Source organism: Haliotis asinina, chromosome 2 (genome assembly GCF_037392515.1).
Source record: "Haliotis asinina isolate JCU_RB_2024 chromosome 2, JCU_Hal_asi_v2, whole genome shotgun sequence".
In the NCBI taxonomy this organism is placed as follows: domain Eukaryota; kingdom Metazoa; phylum Mollusca; class Gastropoda; order Lepetellida; family Haliotidae; genus Haliotis; species Haliotis asinina.
Window position 1 is genome coordinate 35389785 of NC_090281.1, and position 27672 is coordinate 35417456.

Genomic DNA, 27672 nt, shown 5'->3' on the forward strand with positions numbered 1-27672 from the left:
ATCCACGATTATTTCGGAAATGCTTTCCAATCACTGCCACAGAGTACAAATACCAACATGAGTTGACGGTAAAAATGTTTTCAATGAAATCACACATCAAAAACTGTATAAAAGTTTGAAATCCAGTAGTTGATATGAAACATGGAACTCTTCCGTATCCAGCTTGGATCAGCTGTGAAAAAATATAAGAATATATCCAAGTATTAGTTTGCCAATCAATGTCAAAAAGGATCCATTGAAACAAGGCCGATAACTCTGTCACTTGTGAAGTGGCTCCATGGAAACAAGTCCTATAACTCTGTCAATATTTGTGAAGTGGCAGCAGATTACTCCACCCAAACAGGGCAAATATCACGTCCCGTTTTGTCCATCAACGACATACGTAGTCAAAAAGAAGACCGATAGCTCTCCCAACACTGACAAACGTTCCAACATGAACAGGGCGTGGTGTTCATGATCCAACGTTTCCACGACTTGAGTTGCACAATATCAGCATGCACTTCTCTCAAAGATGGTAGGCGTACTGAGTATATGGAGACTCCTAATTGTTACACAGGTCATTTTCAGCCAGCTCTCGCTGTGTTGCCCCCGTGTCCGACTCGGCAGATTCCTCGTACTGACCTTCAAAGTCAAAGTCCAGCTCTGCCTCTAACTCGGCCTGTGGAATATGTTCGATCATAACATCTGGTGACTCTACGTCACGTTCCTCCATCCCAGAATCCTCTTCCGGCACGGTGATTAGTCTTCTTTGCGCATCAAGCGGAAGCTGAAGAAATTTCCTTGGTCCAAGGTGGCCATATTGCCTATAATTATACATATATTAAGAATATATAAACAATTTTAGATTGAATCTAATCTAATGTACTGGGGAACAAGGATCGGGCATAATGGCAAGCAGACAGGTAAGTCAGCAAATAGGAAAAGTAAGCTCCCAGAAGTTGTTTTGCTTTTAAAAAACAACAAAAATACCCCCGTCGTATAAATTAGAAGACCATATTAGTCTTTAGTACAATTAACGTCTACAAGTTCTTTCCAAAAGATAACATAATAAACAGTCGGTCCAAACAGGTTTCTTTTGTCCGCCGTTGCGGAAACACATTTTACCCATTTTAGTAAGGTCTGCATGTTTATGGTAACACTAATGTTGAGCTCGCCGAGTTTTTCTAATCCGCATCAGTTAAAGGGGAACAGTACTGTCCGGATTAACGGGGCGACGATTGACAACTTACAGCCATTCGTAACTACTCGTGTCATTCCGGCAAGCCGGATAGCGTTACGAATGAACTTACAGCATGTTCGCCCTGTCACGTGGGTCCATCCGGGGCTCTAGACTTCTCAGTTCCGGCTGAACCTCCATCGCAGTGGTGAGAGGCTTGCCGAGCTCGGAGTATTCGATATGATGTTCCCCGTCCGGTGTCATCGCATCACTGGAATGAATGAATGAATGAATGGGTGAATGAATGAATGTAAGAAAGTCAGAATGAGTGAATGAATTTATATACTCACAATGAATGAATTCTTAATGTCCGACTGAATGAAAAACTGAATGAATGAATTTTTAGTCAGAGAGAATGAAAAAATGAATGAATGATTCTTAAAGTCAGAAGTAATGAATGAATGAATGAATTTTTCACTCAGAATGAATGAATTAATGAATGAATTTTCGTCAGAATGAATGAATAAATAAATAAATGGATTTTTAAAGTCAGAATGAATGACTGAGTTAATGACTTGTTTTCAATAGTCAGAATGAATGAATGCGTAAATGAATGAATTAATGAATTTCAAACAGTCAAAAGGATAACTGTTTCTTTCTTTGAGCTTTCATCTCGAATGTCAAATATTAATCCTCTTTTTCAGCCTCAGATGCAAGCTCAGATAACTCAAAATTTAATTGTGTTTCCAGCAGATTGTACGAATTGCACATGACCCACTAACTCATCTCTCACCTCAACTCAAACTGACTTTCTTGCAGCTTCTGATCATACTCTGACAGGTGAAGCATGAGTTCACATTGACACTGGGAGTGGCGTGGTATGGTTAAAATAGTGGTGGACACATAATTGGCCACATCAAGGGATAACGAGCAGTAACAGGTATTAGAAAATTAATGACATCAAATGCTGGTTTAACAAATAAAATGACCAAAGAGAACACTTACGCACACGCATGCTCGCACGCACACCATTCTTACTATTTTAGTCAAACATGTGTAAGCCTAAAACGTTTATAATGTTCAAACTGACGCTCCACTCATCAATATCAGATTTCAAGGTGCTCTATCTTGGTGTATCTGATTAGTCTAGCCTTCTAAACTGACAGTCTTAGATTGCAGGCTCGGGGCTGTTACGCAGTAAGCATAAGCATATTATGGTAACAGTAAACATTTAATTGTGAAAGGTAATCATTCAGAAACAGTATACAATGGACTGACAAGAAGAAAAACGACGCAGCTCGTGATCTAATCATATGAAGGACACTGGGGTGCATTATCCAGTATTCGTTCACCAATGCAGATTCGACTGGGAGTTTTTTAAAACTTCTGGACAGTACATCTTGTTTAATACCGGATGTGGCCAACTCTAGCAGTGATGCCGGCCTAAACCGGACGTCGGTGAGTCTTCTGACACCTTGATTAGAAATCCGACGCCATGCCTCGTGCCGGGCAGCTGCCAAAGTGTTCCTCGTCAAAGACTGATGGTTGGCGTTTCCGAATACGACGTCCCAGTTGGTTCCAAAGGTATCTGGAATCTCCTTTGGTCATTAACGAACACTCTTCGCCACCTTCGCTTAAACCAGTGTGGCACAGTCCTGGTCCATCTCGACCCGGCACGTCGGTGTTGGCACGGCAACGTCATGCCCTTGAAAGGTCGAAAGACATAGATATCACGATGGCGGAGTCGTCTGGCCACAGTGTGTCTGCTGACTGGATGTCCAAGGTTGTTGGTGCTTGATGACGTGACAGCTCCTCATCCGTCTTCTTGTTGGGTAGTGACCTTCGTTTTACCACCCTTTAGCCTGTCTGTAGTACTGCCAATGTCTCGTAAACGTGTGACAAGTGTGCCGATGGTGGATTTGCAGCATCCCGTGATCCTAGCCACACGTTCTTGTGTTGCTCCCATCTGTAGCACACTGATGGCGTTCTCCCTCTGCTCAGCTGTTACAAGAGGCATGTTCCTGGCTGTCAATCGATTAACATGATGTAAATGAATAAACCTGGTCAACTTTTATACTCTAATTCGATACAGGTAACTGTGTGCACGATTTCCATTTTGCGAGTGTAAATTCTTATTTTTCTCTCAAAATACGAAATTCAAGTGTTCACTGGTCATAGACATGTTGTGTCCGAGAGATGTGTTTTGGCTATTTTCAAACAGAGTGATAATTATTTTTGACAATTTATTATCATTTTTATTTTGGTGACGTTTCATTTGGACGCTACCTTACATCTACGAGGGAGTTCATAAAGAATCAAGTCTTCACCTAGAAAATTACCCAAATGCAGCTGTTTTATGTTTATTTTTCTGCATGATATTTGTGAACCTCTAGCAAACTGGTTTTGTTATAGACTCACGATCCCCATTTTGTTTGACTTATTATCTTGATACCCCCAAGAAAACCCTAGAGAAACCTACAATAACTGCATCCCGAACTTCAGGAAACAAAATATGCAGGAAACATTTTGTGTGTTTGAGAGTGGCAGAATAAAACTTAGATATTAAAGTACATGAAAAGCAGAAATTACAATCGTTTGTTGAAGTGACTCACCCTTCATGTTTACTGAAATAACCTGTTTTGGAGACACTTCCCATCCCCTTTCAAGTGACGTGATCATAAGGACATCACGTGTTTCATTTAGTCATACATGATGTCAAGAAACTTGAATATCTGGACACAATGTTTTGAAAGATTAAAATTGCAACGTCTAAATATTAATCGAACAATTCAAATATTTGAATGATGATTATGACGGGAAGTCATCCAATACTGGTCGAACATATTTAGCATGATATTATCTCAGGGTATACCATTATCCAAGAAGTACCAAATGACAGATCAGTCTCCATTTTTCGCAGTTTATGAAAGAAATATTGTGTTGTGATGGCTAATATCTCGTCAACCACATTAACATTTTGGATATGGCATGTGGAAGCTTTTCAAACATTGGACGTCGAGAATATAGTTAAGCTGACTGCTTCCCGTATGTGGTCTGCTAAAAAGTGAGTTGTGTTGAACGACGCTGTGAACAGTATTTTAGGTACATGACATTGTATCGGGTTCGTGGGGGAGGAAAACCAGAAGTATTGAGATGTCTGAGATGTTTACCACAGCGAAAAACACGATGAACGCGGGTACGCTGCTAACAAACGTAAAACTATACTCGCGACAAAACGAGATTCGAACCCACCATTTCAGATTTCTGGTGTTTCCACGAGACGTGACGCCCCAAATTGTATCGCCATTTGCGACTGTAACGTAGCAACGTTTACGACGTATCATAGAGATGTGTCAGATGTACAAGTTGCAAATGAAATTTTTAGACATGTGATAAACGCAAAAACAAACAAACAAACAAAAAAAACCCAAACAAACAAAACTAACACGATGGCATTCACACATTTTAATTTTCCAATTAAAAAAAATCCAACATCCCTGTTATAAAAAAGAATATCCTTCCTTTGAAAGGACGATTAGTTATTTACATACCCCCGTGGCCTCTGGCGATATTAAATCAAATTATAGACTCAAAGCTTCGCTCTCGCTTTTTCCCGTTTCCTATTTTATTTTTATCTATGGCATTAAACATCATTACACATCAAAAGGCTATTTCACCAAAGCATTATGAAGCCTAAGCAACAGTGGAAACAGGTGTCTATTGGCAAAACTCCCCAGATCCTGCTTCCATTAATCGAAATTAAGTATTGCTGTTGGCTGTGAAAATAGGAAGGTTACTTGCCCAATTAGGGCTTGTTGTTAAGCGAAGATGCTTCAAGGACAGAAGCACCTGCGAAGAATTCTATTGACAAATGTCTTAACAGTGTGTTATCCCTTTGGCTAGTTAGTAATTAGTGTATAGTGTGTAGGTTAACTGTGTGTTCAGAATATTCCATCTATATCAAAGCAATTTTATCTAAAAAACTAAAGTACTGTGAGAAACAGAGTAAAAGCTGTTTTCGGCTCTTACTATGTATCCCCCCTAAGTTACACAACTGCAAATAGGATATGTCGAAATAACCCATTTTGGCCTAATTTGGCATTCAGTGGGATGCGTAAGAGGATATCCAGAAAAGCATGTTTACCCATAAAATCGCTGTAAACTTAGAAAAAATAGCACCAGCTGCTGAAAACAATAAATAGACTATAGATGACGATTAGGGCGCTCTGCCAGGTATGGTGAATGAAAGTCGACTCACCTGGCATGAAATGTATGCTCTGCCTACTGGCGCAAGGGGTCATCTCAAAGACATTTTGTGCTTTTTTGATGTGTGTACAACCAGGCTTGGATGTCACAGTTTGAGATAGCCGTAATACTTCTGAATGGTTAGAAGGATAACTTGTTATTCTTGCAAGGATTATCTATTCCTTTCTGTCAACTGACAACCATGAGACCATTCGTAAAGGTATGAAACTTTGTTTGGCACCGGAAGTACTAAGGTCTCGCGAAGTACCGTGACCTACATAAGGACCCTAACGTAACACACTCATACCTGCACCACATACACTGGAACACATACTCACACGTCCAGACACATGGTATGTTTAGTTACCTCTTTTTTCGACGCCTGAACACCAATATGACGATGATGAGGGCAATGGTTGCCAGCAGCAACGCACACAACACCAAGGTGATGATGACGACAAAGAGCGGAATCCCGGCTGAAAAATAGAGAGGATACTTCTCAGTAAAATACAAAACAAACCAGCCTGGTCACCACCAGAAGAGACAGTGAGAAGCGTAAATAAGATGCCTCGTTAGTGAAGTTGATGGATCTATAAACCGAAAATAACGTCAAAACGTCAAAGATTATAGCTATTCCTCACAAGTAGGGACTGTACAGTAGCCTAGTCGTAAAGGAGTTTGCTAGTCTTCCTGAAGGCCCGGTTTCGATTAGCAAAATGGTTAGAATGTGTCATTACTATTTCTGTCCCACTGTGATATTGGTACAGTTGTCCTAAAAGAGGTTTAAAACCATACTCATTCAAAAACCATTGTTTTATCTTACAAGGATCCTGAACACAGTCCATTCAATCAACCCACACGGAGAATCTGAAAACTGTTGCAAAATACTAAATACGATTTAGTACTGATTTTGTAACTCACCAATATTCCAGCCATCTACACAATCATCATTATCATGATTTACTTAACAGCTTGAAATCTGTTAATTCGTTAACAGCGCCAATCTCTGAGTGCTTCTGAAATGTGTAACACTTTGGGACTTGAGTTGTAGTTCTTCTTTAACGTAGGCCTTATGTTCATACGACAGTGTTCCATGTCCCATCTATTGGGGCACGAGTCACTATTCGGCTAATCCCGGAATAATTCGTGAGTTACTCACGAATGTTCTTTACTGCTATAACCTTGAGAAGCTGCATTCTGATTGCCTAAAGACGAGTTCTCGTTACTTCCTACTTTTCCGTTCCGTTTACATTATGAAGTATTAAGGAAATTCAAATGACGTTGAAAACAAGCTGCATTCTCATGCCTAAAGACGAGTTCTCGTTACTTCCTACTTTTCCGTTCCGTTTACATTATGAAGTATTAAGGAAATTCAAATGACGTTGAAAACTTTATCAAGATCTTATATTTTGATATATTTGGGATATCAGATACACATGAAAACGATACAGTACGACAGTTTGACAGGAAATAAGACAATTTGGTAAAGGAATTGTCCGCTTCAATATTTTTTCTTTCCTTTTTCAGAATTAACGATCCTAAATGCTGACTTGTAGGGGTTTACCGTCACTTTCCATAACTGAAGACCTGGAAAAGCATGACTGGCTATTTTCAATTCACGTTGACCTAATATAGAAATACACAGCTTCCTGGCTCACTTCATAGAATTAGGTCAAGTCAACTGCGGTTTTAACGAACTCAAATGAACTACTAATGTTCGAATATTTTGGTAACTTGACACTCCGAGTTCGTTGTATCCGTAATTTGTTATAAGCTTGTGACGAACAAAAGGTCCTCGAGGTTTCGGTACGTTCGAATTCGTAATAGACGTAGTTTATCGTATTTGACGTAACATGAGCATAACCTACACTTCTTATTGTAGTGTATGGAACTACAACTGTTTGCAAGTATGGAATTGCAAATACCATTAAGTAAACTGAATTGAAAACAAAAAGAAAATAGTTACTCTCTGTATTGATCAAGAGCGAAAAACTGGAATTCGCCATAACTAAAGCTAAAATGACGCCATTGTTGACATGAGATTGACGCAAATTTGGCTGGAATGACTCTATTTAATAAAACGAATACATTTCTGACAAAAATGAACCAAATTCAAAACTAAATGATATAAATTGTTTTAGAATCATTCGCGCTCATGCGTTTGAAAAAACGTAAATTGGAAATTTCGTTTTGTGTGATTTGACAAAACTGATGGTAGCCTCAAAGACAGCAGCTTTGTAACCGTTGATGTACTGTCACTCAGGACTTCTCGGGTCTTTCCGGGATAAGCTAATTGGCAACTCGTGCTTAATCTTACACAGCTCGTAGGAATCGATATTATAACTACAACTTTGAACTGTTCACGTGTCTGTCACATTAATCAGCAACATACACAAGCAAAGAAAGCCTTACGAACCAAATTGGTTCCGAAGATGTGGGTCTGCAAATAATCGAGTCTGGACCAGACAATCCAGTAATCAACATCCTGCCCATCGAACTACGCAAACTGGGATACATTGACATGTGTCAACGACGTCAGCGAGCCTGACTATCCGATCCCTATAGTCGCCTCTTACATACTACATGCTGACAAAGAGGACATCTGGCCTGGAAGGAGGATCTAGAATAGAGGCGAGTAACGGGTTTAGGTGGCCAGGCTCGCTGACTTGGTTGGCAATTGCCAGTTGCTGAGACTGATGCTCATGTTGTTGATCCCTGGATTGTCTAGTCCAGACCTGATTGCTGAAAACTAAACCCACTCACTGTTGTAATGACACGCAACAATGCAAACAATGTATACGATGAACAGATGACGGGTTTCCACTGTAAACTATGAAGACATCACGAAACGCCTCACGTTACCAATGAATAGCAACGGGCTGTTATATCTACACCTACCGACTTTCTGACGGCAACCTCATTATATTGTACACGTCAGGATATTTACAATCATGGTGACCGACATCATTCGAAACAGACATTCATCAGACAATACCGCGCAGCGTGAAGTTCAGAGACACTGATGTGAGATATGGTTGACATTTCTGCGGCTTCGGGGACGTTGTAATCACTGCCACAATTGACATATCAAACGACGACCAGCTCCTTCTGACGTCATTACCCGGCACAAATACACAGGCACTGATATTCAAAACTCTTGACCGTGCTTGCTACCTCCAGGTGCGCGTACTAATACGACTTGTACAGAAAGTATCGGATAAGCTGTTGAGTTCTTGTAACGCGACAAGGAGCTTCTCGTCACTGTACTTAGTGTGTAATTAGCCGCTGTAGTGTTTCGTATAGCAGGATATCTTGAATTAATTTTATATGAAAATGCAAAATTGTATTATTTTGAAATATTTTGGGGTTTGAAACATGGTTCTTGCATCTGAAAACGTTCCTTCAAAGGGTGGTAACTAATTTAGGAAACGGTCTTCAAACGATGACAAACTGGGAATAGGAAACGGCTGGGCTTCTTTTCAAAATGATTTTCGTCACACAGTACTTTGCTAAACAAATTCATAACTGTAAAACAATTGGTAAAACACCTGTTCAAGAACATTTTAAGTCGATAAAGGACGTGGTCAAGCTCTCGACATATGTCATCGTATCACAAATGTGCAGATGGATGATCATGCTGTTGATCATTGAATAGTCTGGTCCGGACTTAATTATATACAGACTGCAACCATACTGCGGAGAGCGGTGTTTAATAACAAACATATTAAGAGTTGGGGTGAATGTTGGCTGGTGGTTTATACAGAAATATAACAATATCGCAGTGACCTTGGAATTAACACAACCAGTCATATAATTACTGTAATGAAAAAGGGGAAGGGTTAAACCAGTCTCCCGGACCTTTCGACAGTATGTAGTTCGACTCAACGCAAGAATGTATCTTGGACAATTAAGATTGCTAAAATTGCCATAGGTCTAAGAATTAAATTAATAACTGTTACGGGCTCTTTTGGAACTTTTGTCCAATGGTCATAGTTAGATATATATTTTCAAATATAATAACATTATTCCTGTGTCTAAATGCCGAACAAACGAAACAGCAACAAATTTAAAACATGATTAAATTAATATATGACTCGTGCAAATGACAGAGTTTATCATCCGGCTTTTTTGAACAGATAAACATTAAGCCAACAAGCCTAATACGATGATCAAGTCGGCGTTAAAAACAAATTCAGTCGCCCACTCTAAGCAGATCCTCAGATATCAGATCTCCACGTCTGCAGTAAATTTTAGATAACGGAATCTCAGTTTTCACAAGATTCAAAACAGAACAGGTTACTTTCGATCCTCTGGTCACTGAATGGATGATGAAAATAGGCCAAATCCGTATCCTTTATAAGATAGTTTATACATTATTATGATGATCAAAAAGTTGCCCTGAAGTAATCTGACTGGACTGAACTTCCGGTTTCACTGAGGCAGACGACATGTACAGTGAAGCAAGCCAATGTAACTGTGACATTTTCTCGGCAGAATACATCCCTGAAGTACTTGTAAAAGATATCGGTAGGCTGCGGCGGCGTATTAGGGCCACGGTGAAAATTTTTTTGGGTGTCGCTATCTCCTACGTAGGACTTACTATCTCCTACGTAGGACTTATTATCACATACGTAGGACGTATTATCTCCTACGTAGGACTTATTATCTCCTACGTAGGACTTAGTATCTCCTCCGTAGGAGATAGTAGGAGATAGTTTTTCCTTATTATCGCCTAGGTAGGACTTATTATCACCTACATAGAACTTACTATCCCCTACGTAGAAGATAGTATTCCTAACTCCTACGGAGATACTAAGTCCTACGTAGGAGATAGTAACTCCTACGTAGGAGATAATAAGTCCTACGTAGGTGATAGTAAGTCCTACGTAGGAGATAGTAAGTCCTACGTAGGAGATATTAAGTCCTTAGGAATACGTAGGAGATATTAAGTTCTTAGGAATACGTAGGAGATATTAAGTCCTACGTAGGAGATAGTAAGTCCTACGTAGGAGATGGTATTCCTAAGTCCTACGTAGGAGATACTAAGTCCTACGTAGGTGATAGAAAGTCCTACGTAGGGGATATTAAGTCCTACGTAGGAGATGGTATTCCTAAGTCCTACGTAGGAGATACTAAGTCCTACGTAGGAGATAGAAAGTCCTACGTAGGGGATAATAAGTCCTACGTAGGAGATACTAAGTCCTACGTAGGAGATGTTAAGTACTAAGCCCTACGTAGGGGATAGTAAGTCCTACGTAGGAGATATTATGTCCTACGTAGGTGATAGTATGTCCTACATAGGAGATAGTGACACCCAAAAACATTTTTCACCGTGGCCCTAATACGCTTCCGTAGTAGGCAGTGAAATAGCACCAATGAGGAAGAATACAAGAGTTGCACTATTGCATGGAGAGTATAACGGTCCAATTTCAGGAATCCAATTAAACATCACACAAGCCTAACATACAATGCTCGAGTTTCATTGAGTGTTTTGGTTTTCTCTGTTATTGAAAATTCTGATAAATTTCTCAGAAAGATATATTTGTTTGCTATTTGTCTGGCTTTTACCCGGAGGCCTGTAAATCATCGAATCTAGACAGTACATGTAGACATTCCTAAAAATATATTTTGGGAAGAATGATTCACGCAGCAAGCAAGGCCATTGAGCCGCTCGACCCTAGCCGTTTAGTAGACTCCTGTGATGTTACGGGGGACGTTTTCTAAGGCGGATCTCCCATGAAAAGTTTGTATGAAAGTCAGTCGTTATCTGAATTAACACGGCCAATTACGCAAGTTCAAATTTGACATGAAATATGGTGGTTATTAATGTCGTGTTTCATACTGAGGACATGTGTATGAGAGTATGTATGTGCGTGCGTGCGTGCGTGCGTGCGTGCGTGCTGGTCCTGCCAGTTACACCGGTTTAGTGCTTTACCGCTTTAATGCCCTGCGCCAGGCAGTATATTATTGTTTCTCATATAATTTTTAAACCAAATCACATAGCTACTTGCAGACCCGTGAAGGAATAGGTCTTCAGCAACCATGCCTGTCGTAAACGGTCACTAACGGGATTCGGTAGTCAGATTCACTGACTTGATTGACACATGTCATCGTATCCCAAATGCGTGGATAGATGTTCATGCCTTTGACCACTTATTATCTGGTCCAGGCACGATTCTTTACAGCCCGCCGTCACATAGATGGAATATTGCTGAGTGCGGAGTTAAACAACAAATCACCCAACCAGCTGTATGACAACCATTAGATGAGTCAGCGCAGTGAACGCATTTATGGCAAGCAGGCGGGGGTAGTAATCTGGACGAATACATTTGGTTGCTTCATGTAGATTGGCGATTAAGCACGGGCAATAATGCTGACCCTTGACATGAAATCAATACCACCACTGTTTAACAAGTGTCTCGTAGAGCCATTTAGTTCAGCAAGACACCATCACGACACGATTCACACGAGGAAATTGAACATTTCAATATTTAGACGACAACCTGTGTCCCTCTTATTTCAAATGGAATGTTCTGGAGGGCGTTTCCATATATGCATATTGGGGTTATTTGTCGTCTCTTGGCTCATCTAATACTTGTCAAGCAGTACCCATGTGCTATACCCGTACATCTGCAAAGGTTGCAACGTTGTTTTGGAATATCCAGAAACATTAAAGTGATTGTTTCAACATTATACCATGTCCGTGCCCTTACAGTCCAGTGTGGTTTTATTTTACAACCTATGTCTTTCTAAATGGACGTGAACAGTCAACCCATTGGGATACCAACTACCCATGTACAGCTTGGAATAGAGAATAAGGCTGTAACTCAAGAGTCTTTCCACATTGTGAATATGTGCATTACATTCGTTTCTACAAACCGACTGTAACACTTCGCGCTACCGAGAGAAAGACATTGAAATTTATTTGTTTCAAAACGAGGTTACGGATAATTACATTTCGTTGGAATTTTCAGCAATTCCAAAGACGACAGACAGTGCGTGATGAGTGTGAGTTGGAGAAGCGAGAGAGGCTCCCAGCGGAAACACAGGTTTGGTTTACATTAGACCATGAGTAACCCCTGCTGGTCGTGATCTGAGTAACCCTAGCTGGTCGTGATCTGAGTAACCACAGCTGGTCGTGATCTGAGTAAACTGACCGTGTTGTTAATCACAGAGGGTTGAATGAGTGAGTGAGTCGAATTTTACACCATCCTTAGCATTATTCCACCAATATCATGCCAGAGAAAATGGGCTGCAAATGTTGTATCAATTTGGGTAATCAAACGCGTTGTAGATTGGCCTCGTAAGCCCATGTTATTTTGTGGAAGATAAGGTCACCTATAACCTAAGATCGCTCTGTGAACCAGGGCTCTTGAGTGAGTGAGTGAGTGTGGTTTTACCTTACTTATAGCAATATTCCAGCAAAATCAATATCATAAATGGGCTACATATATTGTATCCAGGAATCGAACCCGGGTCTTTGGCTTAACGAGTGAACACTATCACCACTAGACAATCCCACTAACCCACTGATACAAAATGTTTTGTTATCTCCTCCCAAACGTAAAGACGCCCATTAAGAAAATTGTCTACCGCCACAAAGTGATTTCTGGAGATTACAGGTAAAAATACCGATACCCTGCATCAGCTGCCTGTCGTAAGGGGCGGTTTGTTTACAGATCTACAGATCACCGTATGTCATAGAGCTCGGATATTTCTCAGTTCTGGGTAAAAATATGGAGCCCTTATGTAAACTAACGGGCATAGGAAGCAGAATGAGAAACGGAAGCCATGTTCCATGTTCCATTGTCAGTGAGAAACCGTTCCAGGACATACGTGTTCCATACGATGTAGAGGCATTATTACCTCTATCTAGACACACGCTGATAACGTTCTCTCTGCATTTTGATTCACTTCATTTCTTTTATAATATGCTGCAGATTTCGACCCGGAAGTGACCGCACAACGCCACAAGCATTGGACGAATACACCTTCCTGGAAAAGCGGATTAGAATACAAATACTCCGTAACTGAGATGGGACAGGGACGTAGCCATCGTAATAAAGAAAGCCCGGGCTTACACATGATTGTTGCTGAAAAGGTTGGGCGAGCCCTCAAAACTATCTAATTCGGGCTTACGCGAATGTTTATCTTCCTACGAGTTGAGAGTCTGATTTTAATCTTGTAGATCACTGAAAACCAACTCAGGACGTATGCACGACATTCACAATCATCCCTGCATTGCGCATTAATCTTACAGGCCTTAAATAACTGAAATGTTGTTCAAAATGGTTCTACAACCCGGCGTAAAACTACTTTCACTCACCCACAAGTGGTGCAGGGAATACCTTGGTTGATATATTTCATTTATTCGCAAATCCTCAGTTGCAAGTTGGCACCTATTCAAGCTAATTCGATTTCCTTGATATTCGTTCTATAAACAACAGGGTTTACACAAAAATTGATATATTTCTCCTCCACGGCTGTTTTAGTTAATACCTAATTGAAGCAGAAAGCGCATGATCTCGTTCAAAATGTATTTTAAGGTCTCAACAATTACAGTATCGTAATTAAAGAAAGTTGCTAGGAGACTGACTAGTGAAGAGTAGTTTATGGGGAAACAGCATCCCTTGGGTTGCCCAAAGGGTATCATTATATGGATCTTGTCTCATCGAGAACCACACCAATTACATGTTGAAAACACTGTGACGTTAGGAAGGGTATTTTTGATAATGGGGCCTGCTTTGGGGCAAGATCTGTCTATTTTTCCTGACAGCAGCGGGGAGATATGGCTGACAATTACACGGGATTTATATAACAGAAACCCACAGCGGAAGATGGCTTTTTAAGCCGGTGTGACTTCATGTCGTTGTCACCCTCGGGGGAGTTGAGGTTGTCGACGACGTCCATGTTGTATTTAATTTTGCTTTCCTTGACCTGGAACAGGTGTTATTGTTATACGCTTCGCACTTTAGTGTATGGTACATATCCAACGTATGCTTTTATACATAGGGCGTCGTTTTTGTTAGAGATTGCATCTAGAGCAATGATTAGTTTCAAATGTCTCTCCTGAGGCATGGCCGAAAATACCACTTGGCATGGAACCGGAAAAACTGCAAACCTATTAAAATATTTTTTTGATAAATGGATGTAACTTTGGTTACATAGCTAATGACATTGTTTTAAGTACTCATCAGCCGTTCATATAATCTTCTTCGCTTTCATCACTGCCTAATTATACAAACTGGTTAAAGGTTTGAGGGTGGGTGGCTGAATAAAGGGTTACGTGTGTGAGTGAGTGAGTGAGTGAGTGAGTAGATGGGTGAGTGGTTGAGTGAGGTCTTAAGTGCTTTAGTGGGTGAATCAGTAGTGAATCCTGTTGAGTGAATGAGTGTGTTCCTTGGCGGTTGACAGAGACACATTCAGAAAGCAACGGTTACATCATAAATACGACCCACACGTCTCTCAAATCGGAATCGTTTCCGAACCCGGACCTTCGGAGCAACCCGGACCAAACGCAGTTACCACTGGACAATCCCACCAAACCCTTAACACATGAATATTGAACAAAAAAAATCAAACAATGTTGTCTTCTTTAAAAATCTCGCCAACGAAATATATTTCAAACCCCTCTGTAAACACATCCAGTATCCCAGATATTCTTTAAGCTAGGCTTTTACGCAGGAGCTTACACGGATGCCGTCTTTGGAGACATGTATGAATGGTGAAAAATACTGAAGACCCTCTTGAGAAACTAAATATGGCTTAGACTATCGATTTCTTCTCAAGGTGGCATCCAGTCCTACGCTCTCACTTCGACATGGGCGTTCGTGTGCATAGATACATGGCATAAACGTCAGAACATGCTAATGGTATCGTGACACGTTCTTGACGAGGTTCGTAGCCGGGTGTTTCCGCGAAATTTCCGAGTTCATTTCCCGCACAATGTGTGAAACCCATTTCTAACATATAAACAGCTTCTGATGTTGTTTGTTGAAAGCGTGTTATTACACATGTAATTAATTCCTGTACTGATCAAGACCTATAAGACACGCCTTATGAGATACGCAAGCGGAAACGGAAGCTACAAAACCATTTCCACACCCATAAGTAATCTCTACTAAAAGCAGTGTCGATTGTACGATTGTGGCTATGCCATGAGTAAAATCATTTATTGTGAGATACTACGGCAAGTCTTGTTACTTTGCTGTCAGCTGAGTTTTACTTGTTAACTGAGCCATCCTCGATTAAACAGGGCACTATGCTTCGATTTTATGTACTCATGGCTATATGTAGCTTTTAGCACAAGGCCACCCCTTGATACTCCCAGATGACATCATATGGAATTGCACGAAATAATAAAAATGATTGTATAAACGGTAGGGGTCAAATCTGAATATTTAAATAGATAATGACGTCACCTGCAGGTACACAATCCACGAGCTTCCCATTGGCCTTGTCGTCCGTGTGACATATCTTCATGGAAGGCATTGTGACGTCAGGTCTTTATGACGTAATGGGTGTATGACGTTACGTCTATGTGACGTTATATCAGAATGACGTCGCACTATACGTCCTGTTATCCTCGATTCCTCACTCTCCAAAAGAACCTGAGAAAGAGATAACACTTATTTAAAAATAGCAAAGGTTAAGGTTATAAATATATGTTCGAACATATTTTACACATGTGTAGGTGAGTCGTAATGTGAATGATCTTAGTAGGTTGTTTAAAGAAGCACATCTAGGCAGAGTGCGAAATAGTTTCCAATAGTTGCAAGCCCGAAATCTGAATTCAGAAACCCAACGAAAGATTTAAAAAATAGATGAGAATAAGACATTGTCGACATGACACGCATTTCATCATTAAGCTGCTAATTCATTAGGCCATAATCTTGCATGGAGTGTATTATGACGTAACAGTTCGGATATATTTAATATATTTATAAAATGACTACATGAAAATTCACAAGCCAGTCGGGCCAGTGGCTGTGGGATTTACTGGCCCGACTGGACTTTTACTAGCCACGGGCTAAAGGGCTTTTTCGCACACTGCATCTAGGATACCCCATCAAAATGCCAGAGCACTAATGTCAGAGAGTAGAATTCAGTAATCCATCCAAATTATTGAGAAGGTTTTAAAAATCTAACAGAGCAATGAAAGGATCTTTGGTGTAATTACGTCTTGGTTCAACGTCCTCCACAGAGTAGCGTAGGCCTAATGGAGTCAACCTAGGTTTGGGGGAATAAAATAGGAAAATATATATTGTTTGACTATGTTAACGTAATACCTGCCATGCGATAAATTTCAAGGTAATAAACAAAACTTAAAATGTTTAGTGCCGGTTTACTGACAAAGTACACTCGACGAAGTGATTCGCGCCAATAGCAGCAAGGTCAATCAGAAAGCAAGCAATCCGAACATCTATAGGACTGCGAGAAGTTCAGTCTTAGTGTATCCAAGGAACTTGATCTTATGTGTGGTATCCTCTTCTCGTAATTAGGATCTCTAACAACGGAATCTCGCATGTTTGATACCAGCATTGGACTCCAGATCTATTCTTATTGGACTCCGAATGCTTGGTACTTACATTGTACTGTCTAATGTTTGATCACTTACACTTTAGAGCCGAATGTTAAATCACTTTCATCTAGATACTGGTTCCTATAATCACCAACGGTTCTTCCAGAAGTCGTCCCATGCTTGACAGACCCATACCATTGCCCATGGGTTAGTTTGTACTTTAGTCTAAAGCCACACTCGGCACATTTCCAGATACATGACGGTCTGCACCAGACAATCCAATGATTAACCTCATGAGCATCGTTCCATACAACTGGGATACGATGAAGTGCATCAACCAAACCAAACCAAAGATGAGAGTCTTCACCAGAGTGTGGGCTTTTCTTCCACATTAAGCAGACTGCGATATAACTGGAATGCTTTTCAGCTCACTCTCTCATACAATAAACGGCCATTTTCACTGGAGCATTCATTGCGTCAAATGTTGACTCGATTACTGACAGATCTTTCAAGTGATTTCTATAGTCAAGTAACCGTGAAGACCAAGACATGAACTGGTCTTGGTTGCCAATGTGTGTCGTAAGAGGTGGCTAACAAGATACGGTGGTCAGGCTCGCTGAGTTGTTTGACACATGTCATCGAATACCAAATGTATAGATCGATGCTCATGATATTGATCACCAGACAACCTGGTCCAGACTCTAGTATTTAAAGATCATTTAGGTATAACTAGAATACTGGTACATGCGGCGTTTAACAATAAACAAACAATTCTGTAGCCATGTCTTCAGCATCTAACATAGCAAGCTGCCGTACACAATGGCTCTGTTTTCCTTTAAGAAAAGAAGATCGATACCTTAATCATATTTCCTGCTTACGTAGTTATAACATAATGGTGTGAAGATGAGGGAGACATTCCATGTTGATAGAATCCTGCACACGCCGGTGCTTCAATTACACGTCGACATGAATCTGTCAGCGTTACGGGGAAGTGGGAGCTGTGACAGCTAACATAGTTACATCCCTGGCTCCAGGTGTATCAGCTAAAACACATATTTTTAGGTGCCTGAGCTGCGATCTCACAAAGCAGACTGATATAGCGAGATGAGGAGCCGGACGCATCTCATGTGACGCCGTGACGGTGTTTCAGTCTATCTCTTGGTTAGTCAGTTGCAGCGTCCATCAATATTCCTTCAACACGATAGTGGATTGGCCTTAACGCGATGATGTTCGTAAGCCCATGTTATCATAAGACAACCTTAGCGCTACATATGTCATATTTGGGATTCCACTTTCTTAGTAAAGTACAAATTCTAGTACTTTTTCGGTTGAGTCCCATCCGGGATTAGAACCCTCAGAGTCAGGCACCTAATCGCCAGCACACAAAGTCAGCGCCCTAGCCCGCGCAGCCACCGCGACTTCCACATTAGGTGCCTGACTCTGAGGGTACTAGAATTTGTACTTTACTAAGAAAGTGAAATCCCAAATATGACATATGTTGCATTTGACCACTTTCTAAACGGCATTGTGTAATCGTAACGTTAGCGTTAAGATCGCTTTGCGGGACAAAGCCCTGTAGTGAACGAGTATAATTTTAGACCGCCTTTTGCAACGTTCCAGCAGTATCACGGAGAGGGACACCAGAAACGGCCCTCATCCATTGTACCTGTGTCTTCGGCGTGAGGAGCGATCATTGTAACTACTACACCATCCGAACGTCCTTTGCGTCCTGGAAAACATCGAGTCTGGACTTGCCAATCTGGTGATAGAAATCTGGTGACCTGAGCATATCGATATAAGACTTCAGGGTATAATGTCATGACAACAAAATGTACTAACCGCACGATCAGTGACTTTGTGCTTATAGCAGTATTTCAGCTACATAAATAATCGTGTGAGAACCAGACTATCCAGTGATCAGTATTATCAGCATCGACCTACGCAGTTGTGATACGAATCTTCCCTGGGACGACTTGGTGCGTCCTATCATCAAAATGAAAAACATGTTGGTCTCCTTCGTCGGAGAAGACAAAGCAGCTTACGCCTTTCTCTTTGTCTTCTACGTGACACCTTTTTACCTCCCACGAAGGATATAAGTATGTTTTTCTTGTTGTGAGAATGCTTCGGCAGGCTTGGAGGATGTTTAGCTGTTATGTTTGCTGATAAGTTTTGTTCTTGTCATAAGGAAGTGTGGGTTTCGGATTGGGTGCGATGTCTGTGCCTGTACGTTTCATATTTCAGGAGCAGTGTGTGTGTGTGTGTGTGTGTGTGTGGGTGTTTGGTTGGTGTGTGTGTTGGGGTGGGGGATGGGGTGGGGTGTGTGTGTGTGTGTGTGGGGGGGGGGGGGGGTGGGGTGAGGGGGTGCGTGTGCGCGCCCGCGCACGTGGGTAGTGGGGTGTGTACATGTCTGGCAAAAGTTTCTTGTCGTATAGACTTTGTGTTTTTTGGTTACCATAAGAGGCATTGATACTATATCTGTGTGGCCTGTGTTCTTGTTTTACATTTTTGCGCTGCTCTGGAGAAAGTGAGACCTTTATAAACTATTTGCATTCTCTCTGATGTGGACACGATGGCGAACACTAAAGAAAGGCGAACACAATGGGCTAAGAAGCGGGATTATAGTCTGCTCAGAGATAAAGGTTCTGGATTTGGGCGCCAATTATTGAGCAGACGTCAATATATCACGTGACATCAAAAGCCGAAGCAGACGACATGGAAAGAGACCATCGCTTGTGCTGGCCTTTCGACTCATTACACGGATATAATAATCTTAGCTTTTGATGGCAGAGGATCAGATTTCCTATTGAAAATCTGTAGCGAAATTAGAATTAATTAGGTTTTCTGAACAGACACAATGATCGACACAACGAGCTGAGAGCTACTGAAGTGCATATCTTCTTTGAATGTTCGACATGTGCTGTTATTATTCATATCACCCTACGACAAAATGACACATAATGGAACCATAAGTGGTCTGGTTCTTAACCATATCTTGTATCTATTTGAGACAGACACCCCGCTGGGGTTCCTGGTTAGAACTGATCACCAAGAACCTGGTCGAAAGTGACGACTGAATAAGTTAGGGTCGGCGACCTTGTTGCTTGTGCGTCTTCTTAACCTGCCGGACTGGATACTCGCTCACAATATTAGCCATGGGATTGGGCCATTTGTCCACAAATGTTCGTGCTATTGTCTAGTCTTTTTTTCGCCAGGGACGATCTGGTAGCCAAGTGGTTAATGCGTTAGCGCGTGATACCGAAGACCCGGGTTCGATTAACCCAATATGTACAATGTGTGAAGTTCATTTCCAGTGTCCTCTGAAGTGATATTGCTGGAATGTTCCTAACAGAACCACAAGTAAAACCACATATGCTATAGCCCCTACTGAGCTCCAGATAAGGCGCGTATTTGCTTATTTTACTCAATAAAAGTCACAATTTACTCAATTAATTAAAAATCTGGGAGTACAAAAAATGCATAAAAATTACCTAAAACTAAATAGGTCTAAAATACCTTGCCTACTTAACTCAATTAATTAAATTGGCTTGCGTATGATAATGAACACTACAACAGCCTTAGCAAATGTTAAGTCATACCTATAAATACTATTACAGCCGTAGCCACTGTCTGGAGTTGACTGTAGTAGTCACGTAACTTCCATGCAGCCTGTACAAAAACGGTTGCCACCTATTTGGGAACATAAGAATTGCTAAAAACTTAGGTGTATCACGAAGCATTTATATTTACGTATTAAAAAGTGTTAATTACCCAATAAGAGAAAAGGCACACTGCGTAAAAGTACTCAATTCTTTAAACTAGTGGAAGATTACAAAATGCTAGTTACTCCTCAAAAAATGCAAATAGAAGTGTCTCTTTCAACCATAAGTGGAAAATGAGCTCGATCTGCACTCGCTTCAATAGTGACTTGGCATACCATCATGTTACAGCAAAAACAGATGCTATTTTATTGATGAAAGCCACGTCAAACTAAACTCAATGGCTGGGACATCTTTTGAGTGACACTGCTTTTAGCAGATATATATTTTACGGAAAGGGTATTGTCACAAAATGTCACTAGGTCAAAACATCATCCCTTCTAATGACAGTAAGCATTTGCCAGATTACTAATCCAACATACACTGGACACAAATAGTTAGGGATATTTGTATTACTAAATTCAAAATGATGATGTATTTATTCATTGGCATACCGATAAGATATCAGTCATAAAAATATCCATATCCCTAACTTATTGTGGCCAGTATATCAGATGGTATGGACACAGAGTGGACTCCTGTGTTACCTTAAACCTGAAGCAACAACACTCGAAGTACAGTTCTTCCAATAACGGAAAAGCATAACTATCAGCCCTTCCTAGATGCAGTTCTTTCCGAACCTCAGGAAACAGAATCGAAACCAGTGTCCATAAAAAGCCTGCTAGCATCGATCAGTGCATTCATTTCAACTCCTAGTATCATTTCCATACTCATTACAAATGAGTACAATGTGTGAATCAAGTTTCTGATACCCTGATATTGTTCAAATATTGCTGAGAGCGGCGTAAAACTAAACTCACTCACTCCGTGCTCATTCAACGAGGCAACAGCAATCTTTCTTCTGCTGACTCAACAGGTTTATTCTGTGCTAAGTGTTCTCAACAATTACCCACCCTTAGAACCAGCTCTTCAAACAGGAGCCAGCGCCTTTCAGCATCGTCATCCTTTCACAGGTACAGCAGATATTCCACATGAACAGTCGCCTCTCCAACTACAAACCAACACTGAAACCGACTATCACCAGTTCCACTTCAACAGCCTACAAACAGTGAATTTAAGAATCACCACAAAACAACGAACCCAAATGCGCAGCTGAACAGAACAGACTGTTGACAGGTGAAACATTCCGCCCCAATAGCACCAGAATCAAAGAGCAGAAACCTTCAACAGTATGAGACAGGAAATCAGCCATCTTGGAACGTATCAGCCACAGTCCAAATCACAACATTAGCTGGACTCCCAACTCCTTAACGACTTCACTACATCACAAAAGACAAATCAGTCTACGCAGCCGCAAGCCTTCTTTGATCAAAGATCAAGGCTACATCATCCCATTTTATAGGAATTCGCCAAGCAATAGGTTATCCCAGTCAACCCATCAAACACATTTAATCCTGTTTAATTTGCTCCTGATCTTGTGTTCCCTTCCTTGAGTGGCATTATTTAAACATTAGAGAGTAATATGTGGACAAGTTTTATGTAGAAAGAGTCATACTAGCTTGACAGCCGTAAAAGCATCTGTATCGAAACGTCGCATCATCGGAATAAAGACGTAGTTTTTCCATAAAGTCTGTCCATATATTACTTGTGTTCCATGCTATATTATCATCATTCTGTTCTTACAACATAACCTACAGCTACTTATGTTAATCCTTCGCATTTCATATATTCCGCCAAGATCCTGGTTAAACGTGGTCTCCACAATCCATGCTTGCTACAAAACGTGACAAACGTGATCAGTTGGTCAGTCTCGCTGACTTGGTTGGTTGTTTCCCAAGTTCGTAGATTAATGCCTACGACGTCGATCCAGGGATATTCCTTAGAATGGATTATTTACATGGCGCGTTCACATACTGATTACTGGTAAAAAGACGTGTGAGTAATGTATACATTGTTTCTGACAATTAAACAACCGATGGTTGATAGTATAAGCAGTTGTAACGCTGTCGGGTAACATGCCCACAACCAGCTCACGCAATGTTTATTTGTTGGCGATCTGTACGTTATTGAGTTTAGACCAGACAATCCAGTGACTGATCTACGCAATTATGCGTCAACCAAGTCAGCTTGTCTATCCATCCGGTCCCGTTAGTCGCCGCTTATAGGAACCATCAGTTGCCGAAGACTAATTTTAAGGGACTGAGGTCATCATGGTGACTCGTACACATGCATTTGGTTTGACCGACACCCAAATCGACCGGTGGTGTGTATATGATAGAATGCAAGTCCTCAGATTACCAATATGCGGATGATGCTTGATCCTCAAACCGCGATATCAGTGGTTTGTCTGGTAAGAGCCGGCTTCGCATAACCTTATGGGTACAATGTGTAAAGCCCATTTCTAGTGTTCCACGTCGTCATATTGCTGAAATATTCCTAAAAGCGGTGTAAACAAGTCAAAACATTGATTAAACAACAGTCTCGTTTCCCGTTGACTGGGTTCCGTCCTTTTGCGCAAGTTAGTGGAACACCCAGTCCAGAATTTTTTTTACTAATTCATTCAACTGCATATAAAATTAATCAGTATGATCTGATACATCAAAGCAATTGTATATTGAAACACGACTATCGTTCGAATCCTTTCAAACACGTCGTACAGCGAGCTCTGACAAACGAAAACCTGGAAATCTCAAAACGAGGCTCTGCCACTGAAAGAGTTTGGTGGGCATGTACGGCATTGATACTATATCCATCTCACTGTGCGTTACAGAACTACAATGAATAAAAAAACACATAACAGTTATAACAAGTGAGCCAGATGCATTACGAATCATTTTAAGACCTCATCAAACAGAGACAGTCTGTGACGTTTTAGTTAAGGTCATGCTGCCTACACCTCGTCATAAAACCTAGAAATACGGTGTTATTAAAGTTTAAAATTAAAATTCATTTGTACTGAGTGAGTGAGTGAGTTTAGTTTTACGCCGAACTCGGCAATATTCCAGCTATATGGAGACGGTCTGTAAATAATCGAGTCTCGACCAGACAACTCAGTGGTCAACAGCATGAGCATTGATCTGCGCAACTGGGAACCGATGACATGTGTCAACCAAGTCAGAATAGGTTAATGAGACAAGTTTCGGCACAACTAAACTAAACTAGACTCACTCACTCTTCGAACCCGGACCTTTAGAGTGATGGGCAAATGGAGTAGCTACTACCCCGACCGCGTGTCGTAAAACAATATTCACTCTGTTATTGATAAGAACACTAGTATTAATGAGAAAGCTGTAGCTGAAGCTTGTTTACCCCTTGTCTAGAACAACATGTCACTGAGAGTCCAAACAATGGAATTATCTTATGCGTCGTAACCTCGATCAGGGCCAAACGGTTTTACCAACGTGTCCCCCACCAGTGTCACGCTGACTCGACATGACTGCTGGGGGCTTGAGTCTTCGACCCTGATGTCACTGCACGACACACTGTCAGAGGAGATTAGATTACGGCAAGCTTGTGTCAAACCGTCACGGCGATTTCGGTTAATGAAAATAATTTCATACTGAGATTGAATCTGAAATGTCCGTGCGTACATTTTGATTACTGTGTACGGTCTTGCACACAGAGGCACCGTAGCCACGAGCTGTTATCTGTTGAGGTGGAATCTAATTTGGAGATGTATTGTGATCAAGTCAACGAGAGGAAGGTGAATCGAGAGAAAAGTATTGTGATATATTTTCGAAAGAAACATGACAAATGTGTTTGAGTTTGTGTGAATATAGTATAGTTACATCTTTCGAACAGGAGCGTGGTCGACTCTATTATGAACACCTACTGATTAATACATCACCATTAATTGCAATGCGAACACCCTTCATTGTTGCGCTTACACATACCGTAATGTTATCTGAATGAATGAATGAATGAATGAATGAATGAATGAATGAATGATTTCAAAAGTACAGGATCGGAAAAATATTCAGACAAGTAAGCGAAAGGCATTTGTTTCATGCCACAGCCAAGGCTATTCCTGTTATATCTCGCAAATATTTCACCCACCAATTTATAACATTTCAGACTAATTGACCGACTAACTGAATGAACTGATTACTATATAACATTATGAATAAATCAATGACATACCATATGTTCATAGAGGGTATCATCCAAACGCAACAACCTTCATTTTGACAAATCAGAAAATTCGTAAGTAACAATCATCCATTGCAAAAGGACATCAGTTAAAAGTGAGAACCAAAGATGGAGATGTTAGGATATATACTCCGCCTCTTTGTGAAGTTACGTTAAAATATAAGTGCTAAATGAGTGCAAATAATCCGAGCCTGGATATGCGTTTGGCAGCCGTGACTAGATAGGGTGTAATAGTTGTAACATTGAGATAGCTGCCGTCATCCAGTTCAGACGTTGCTGGTGTTTAGGTAAAATATTGCAGTTTAACACAGTTCTACTCGGACATTGTATACTGACTCGGGGCAGACGTGATTTTGTTTTCTCACTATAATGCCGAGCGCCATACTACTGAATATTATTTTAGAAATGAATTCAAATTCCATTTTAAATGATTCCGACATGTGCTTTTCACTTCCTAAACTTTATGTTTTAATACCGAAGAACGTTTACACGTCCACATCATATTAATCTGTTGAAATCTATTTGTTGTTTGTAATACATGTGGTCTGAACTTCAAATACTAAATAGTCCTGTAAAATGTATGCAAGCACCGATTTATAATGTATACATGCAATTTAAATGTTATAGATAAGTAAGTTTTATCGGTCGGTCTCCCCGTTCGCTGAAAATGATATCTGTTTTCCCCTGCCTACATAGAGGGCATAAAACAAGAACCGTCGGCTCGAAGACTGTGTTCTGTGTACGAACGGGGATTCAATATTAAACTGGTTATTTCACTTGGTTTGCGCAAAAAGTACACCCACACGGCGTAATATTCTTGAACGCACTGTTTCTTTTTTAATAACCCCATTGTAATGTCAGCTATAGCCAATACAGCTATTACAGCAACAGAAGATTCTCTGTTAGACTTGGCGCTAGTTCAAATATGTCACGTCATCTGAGACGTAAGTAGGTTAAATATTGATATTTCGGGGAATATTCCAATAAGCAACATTACACCTTTCGCATTATTTCTAAAATGTTCATTTTTCATCTCATCTACACAAGGATTAATTTTCAAATTTTCTTCCATGTCGCATTTATAAGTAATCTGAGTCACTAATCTGATCAGAACACGAGATGTTTATATCGCAAGGTTTCAATGCCTTACATATATGTATGTATGTATGTATGTATGTATGTATGTATGTATGTATGTATGTATGTATGTATGTATGTATCTACGTATGTATGTATGTATGTATGTATGTATGTATGTATGTATGTATGTATGTATGTATGTATGTATGTATGTATGCATGCATGTATGTATGTATGTATGTATGTATGTATGTATGCATGTATGCATGTATGTATGTATCTACGTATGTATGTATGTCTGTATGTATGCATGCATGTCTGTGTGTGTGAGTGTCTGTGTGTGTCTGTGCGGGCGTGTGTTCTTGTGTATGATGCGCATTTTTGTGCACTGATATTGATGTTGCTATGCTAAGCTCGCATCAATGGTTTGACCCTGCTGTGCACAGTAGTCCCTTTACACTATTTCACACTAGAGCCGCAGTGATTCAAGTCTGACGGGTTGACTTCATTTGTGAAACCACATGGGGATATCACAGGCCATGGTGAACTAAACATTAAGATAGGTATCCGTCATGGGAGAGTCATGGTTGTCTGAAACAAACCACGGCAACTAGCTTCAGAGTGAGCTCAACATGTGTATCATCAAAAGACTCCTAAAGTTGCTTTGAAGAATACACTGTGATTACCGTGGTCTTAACACTATATATGTCCTATTACATAGTCCTGAAATTATTACATAGAATCCCTAGCTCGTACACATAACTCTGTCTTGGAGACGACGGTCCCTGTAATTATGCCCTCTGAGACCCCGTGCTGAAAGCTTAGGTCTTATTATCAGTGACAATATATACCTTGATGCTGTTTTATGCCTCACATAACATTTAGTATTTTATGCTGAAAAACTTTCAGTTTAAACTGATGTTATAGGATATTTGTAGCGCCATGAGCAATATGGAGTTGGTACCATGTAACTGGAACCTCATTGGTATTATTATTTATCTTGTCTTACAACTTACAAACTCAGAGACTGACAGATTTACACTTTCCTTGCGAAAAGTTGAGTTTGTGTGGCTTTTATGGACCAATATATGACATGATAACAAGAAAACAATATTACACTCTAAAACTATTTAAAAACATTCCAAAATAATAACAAAAACAAACAAAATAACAACAAAACGAAACAAAATACATGTTTTTAATTTTAAACTGTATACAGCTGTAGACTTTAAAACCATTACCGACTTATCGAAAACACCTTTAATTTTTGCAAGATTCAACTTGACACTAAGCTATGGATTATAGTCGTTTATATCGCAACAGTGGGTGAGTTATAAGCACGTACCTACCTGGAGCTGGAGTACTTGAACGACAACAGTATCTTTTCTGTCACAGCAGTTGTCGTTACAGGTGTCGCGAGTTAACAGTGTCTGCGTAGATCCTTGCTGGTATCTTGTGTGAGGTACGCTGGTTTATAAGATGAAACTTCTTTCACATCAGTCTCAGGTTATAGTGTGATATTAAAACTCGATGCCTACTGCCCGAGGCCACATTGCTGGAACAGCACTCTATAATGACGTTTTGGAACTGTTACTGTCATTACGCTGTTCCAAAGAATTCCCTTAGATCCAAATTGAATTCAAACAATGAGGAGACATTCAAAACATTCTTCAAATATGCAATGTCGTTTTGTTACCGAAACCTTTGAAAGAATGTTTCGTCAAATTATCTTCCTGAAAAATCCGAAAAGTGACGTACAGTTTGCGATGAGAAAATAAACTGTTGAAGATTTGTTAAGGTGGGAA

The 27672-nt window shown here is 40.4% G+C and overlaps 1 protein-coding gene across 2 annotated transcripts; it reads right to left on the bottom strand.

Annotated features, from left to right (window-relative positions):
• Positions 1–266: 266 nt before the first annotated feature.
• Positions 267–27672, bottom strand: LOC137272507 (uncharacterized). Of its 2 annotated transcripts, none has more exons than XM_067804892.1 (5): positions 27217–27672; positions 15823–16011; positions 5769–5877; positions 1290–1427; positions 267–803 (listed from the first exon to the last, which is right to left on the bottom strand). In XM_067804892.1, exons 2-5 carry the CDS (start codon positions 15890–15892, stop codon positions 542–544), a joined length of 579 nt encoding a protein of 192 aa, XP_067660993.1. In that variant the 5' UTR covers positions 15893–16011; positions 27217–27672; the 3' UTR covers positions 267–541. The 2 variants fall into 2 exon arrangements, with proteins under 2 accessions (XP_067660993.1, XP_067660994.1); XM_067804893.1 differs by having other exon boundaries at positions 27213–27672.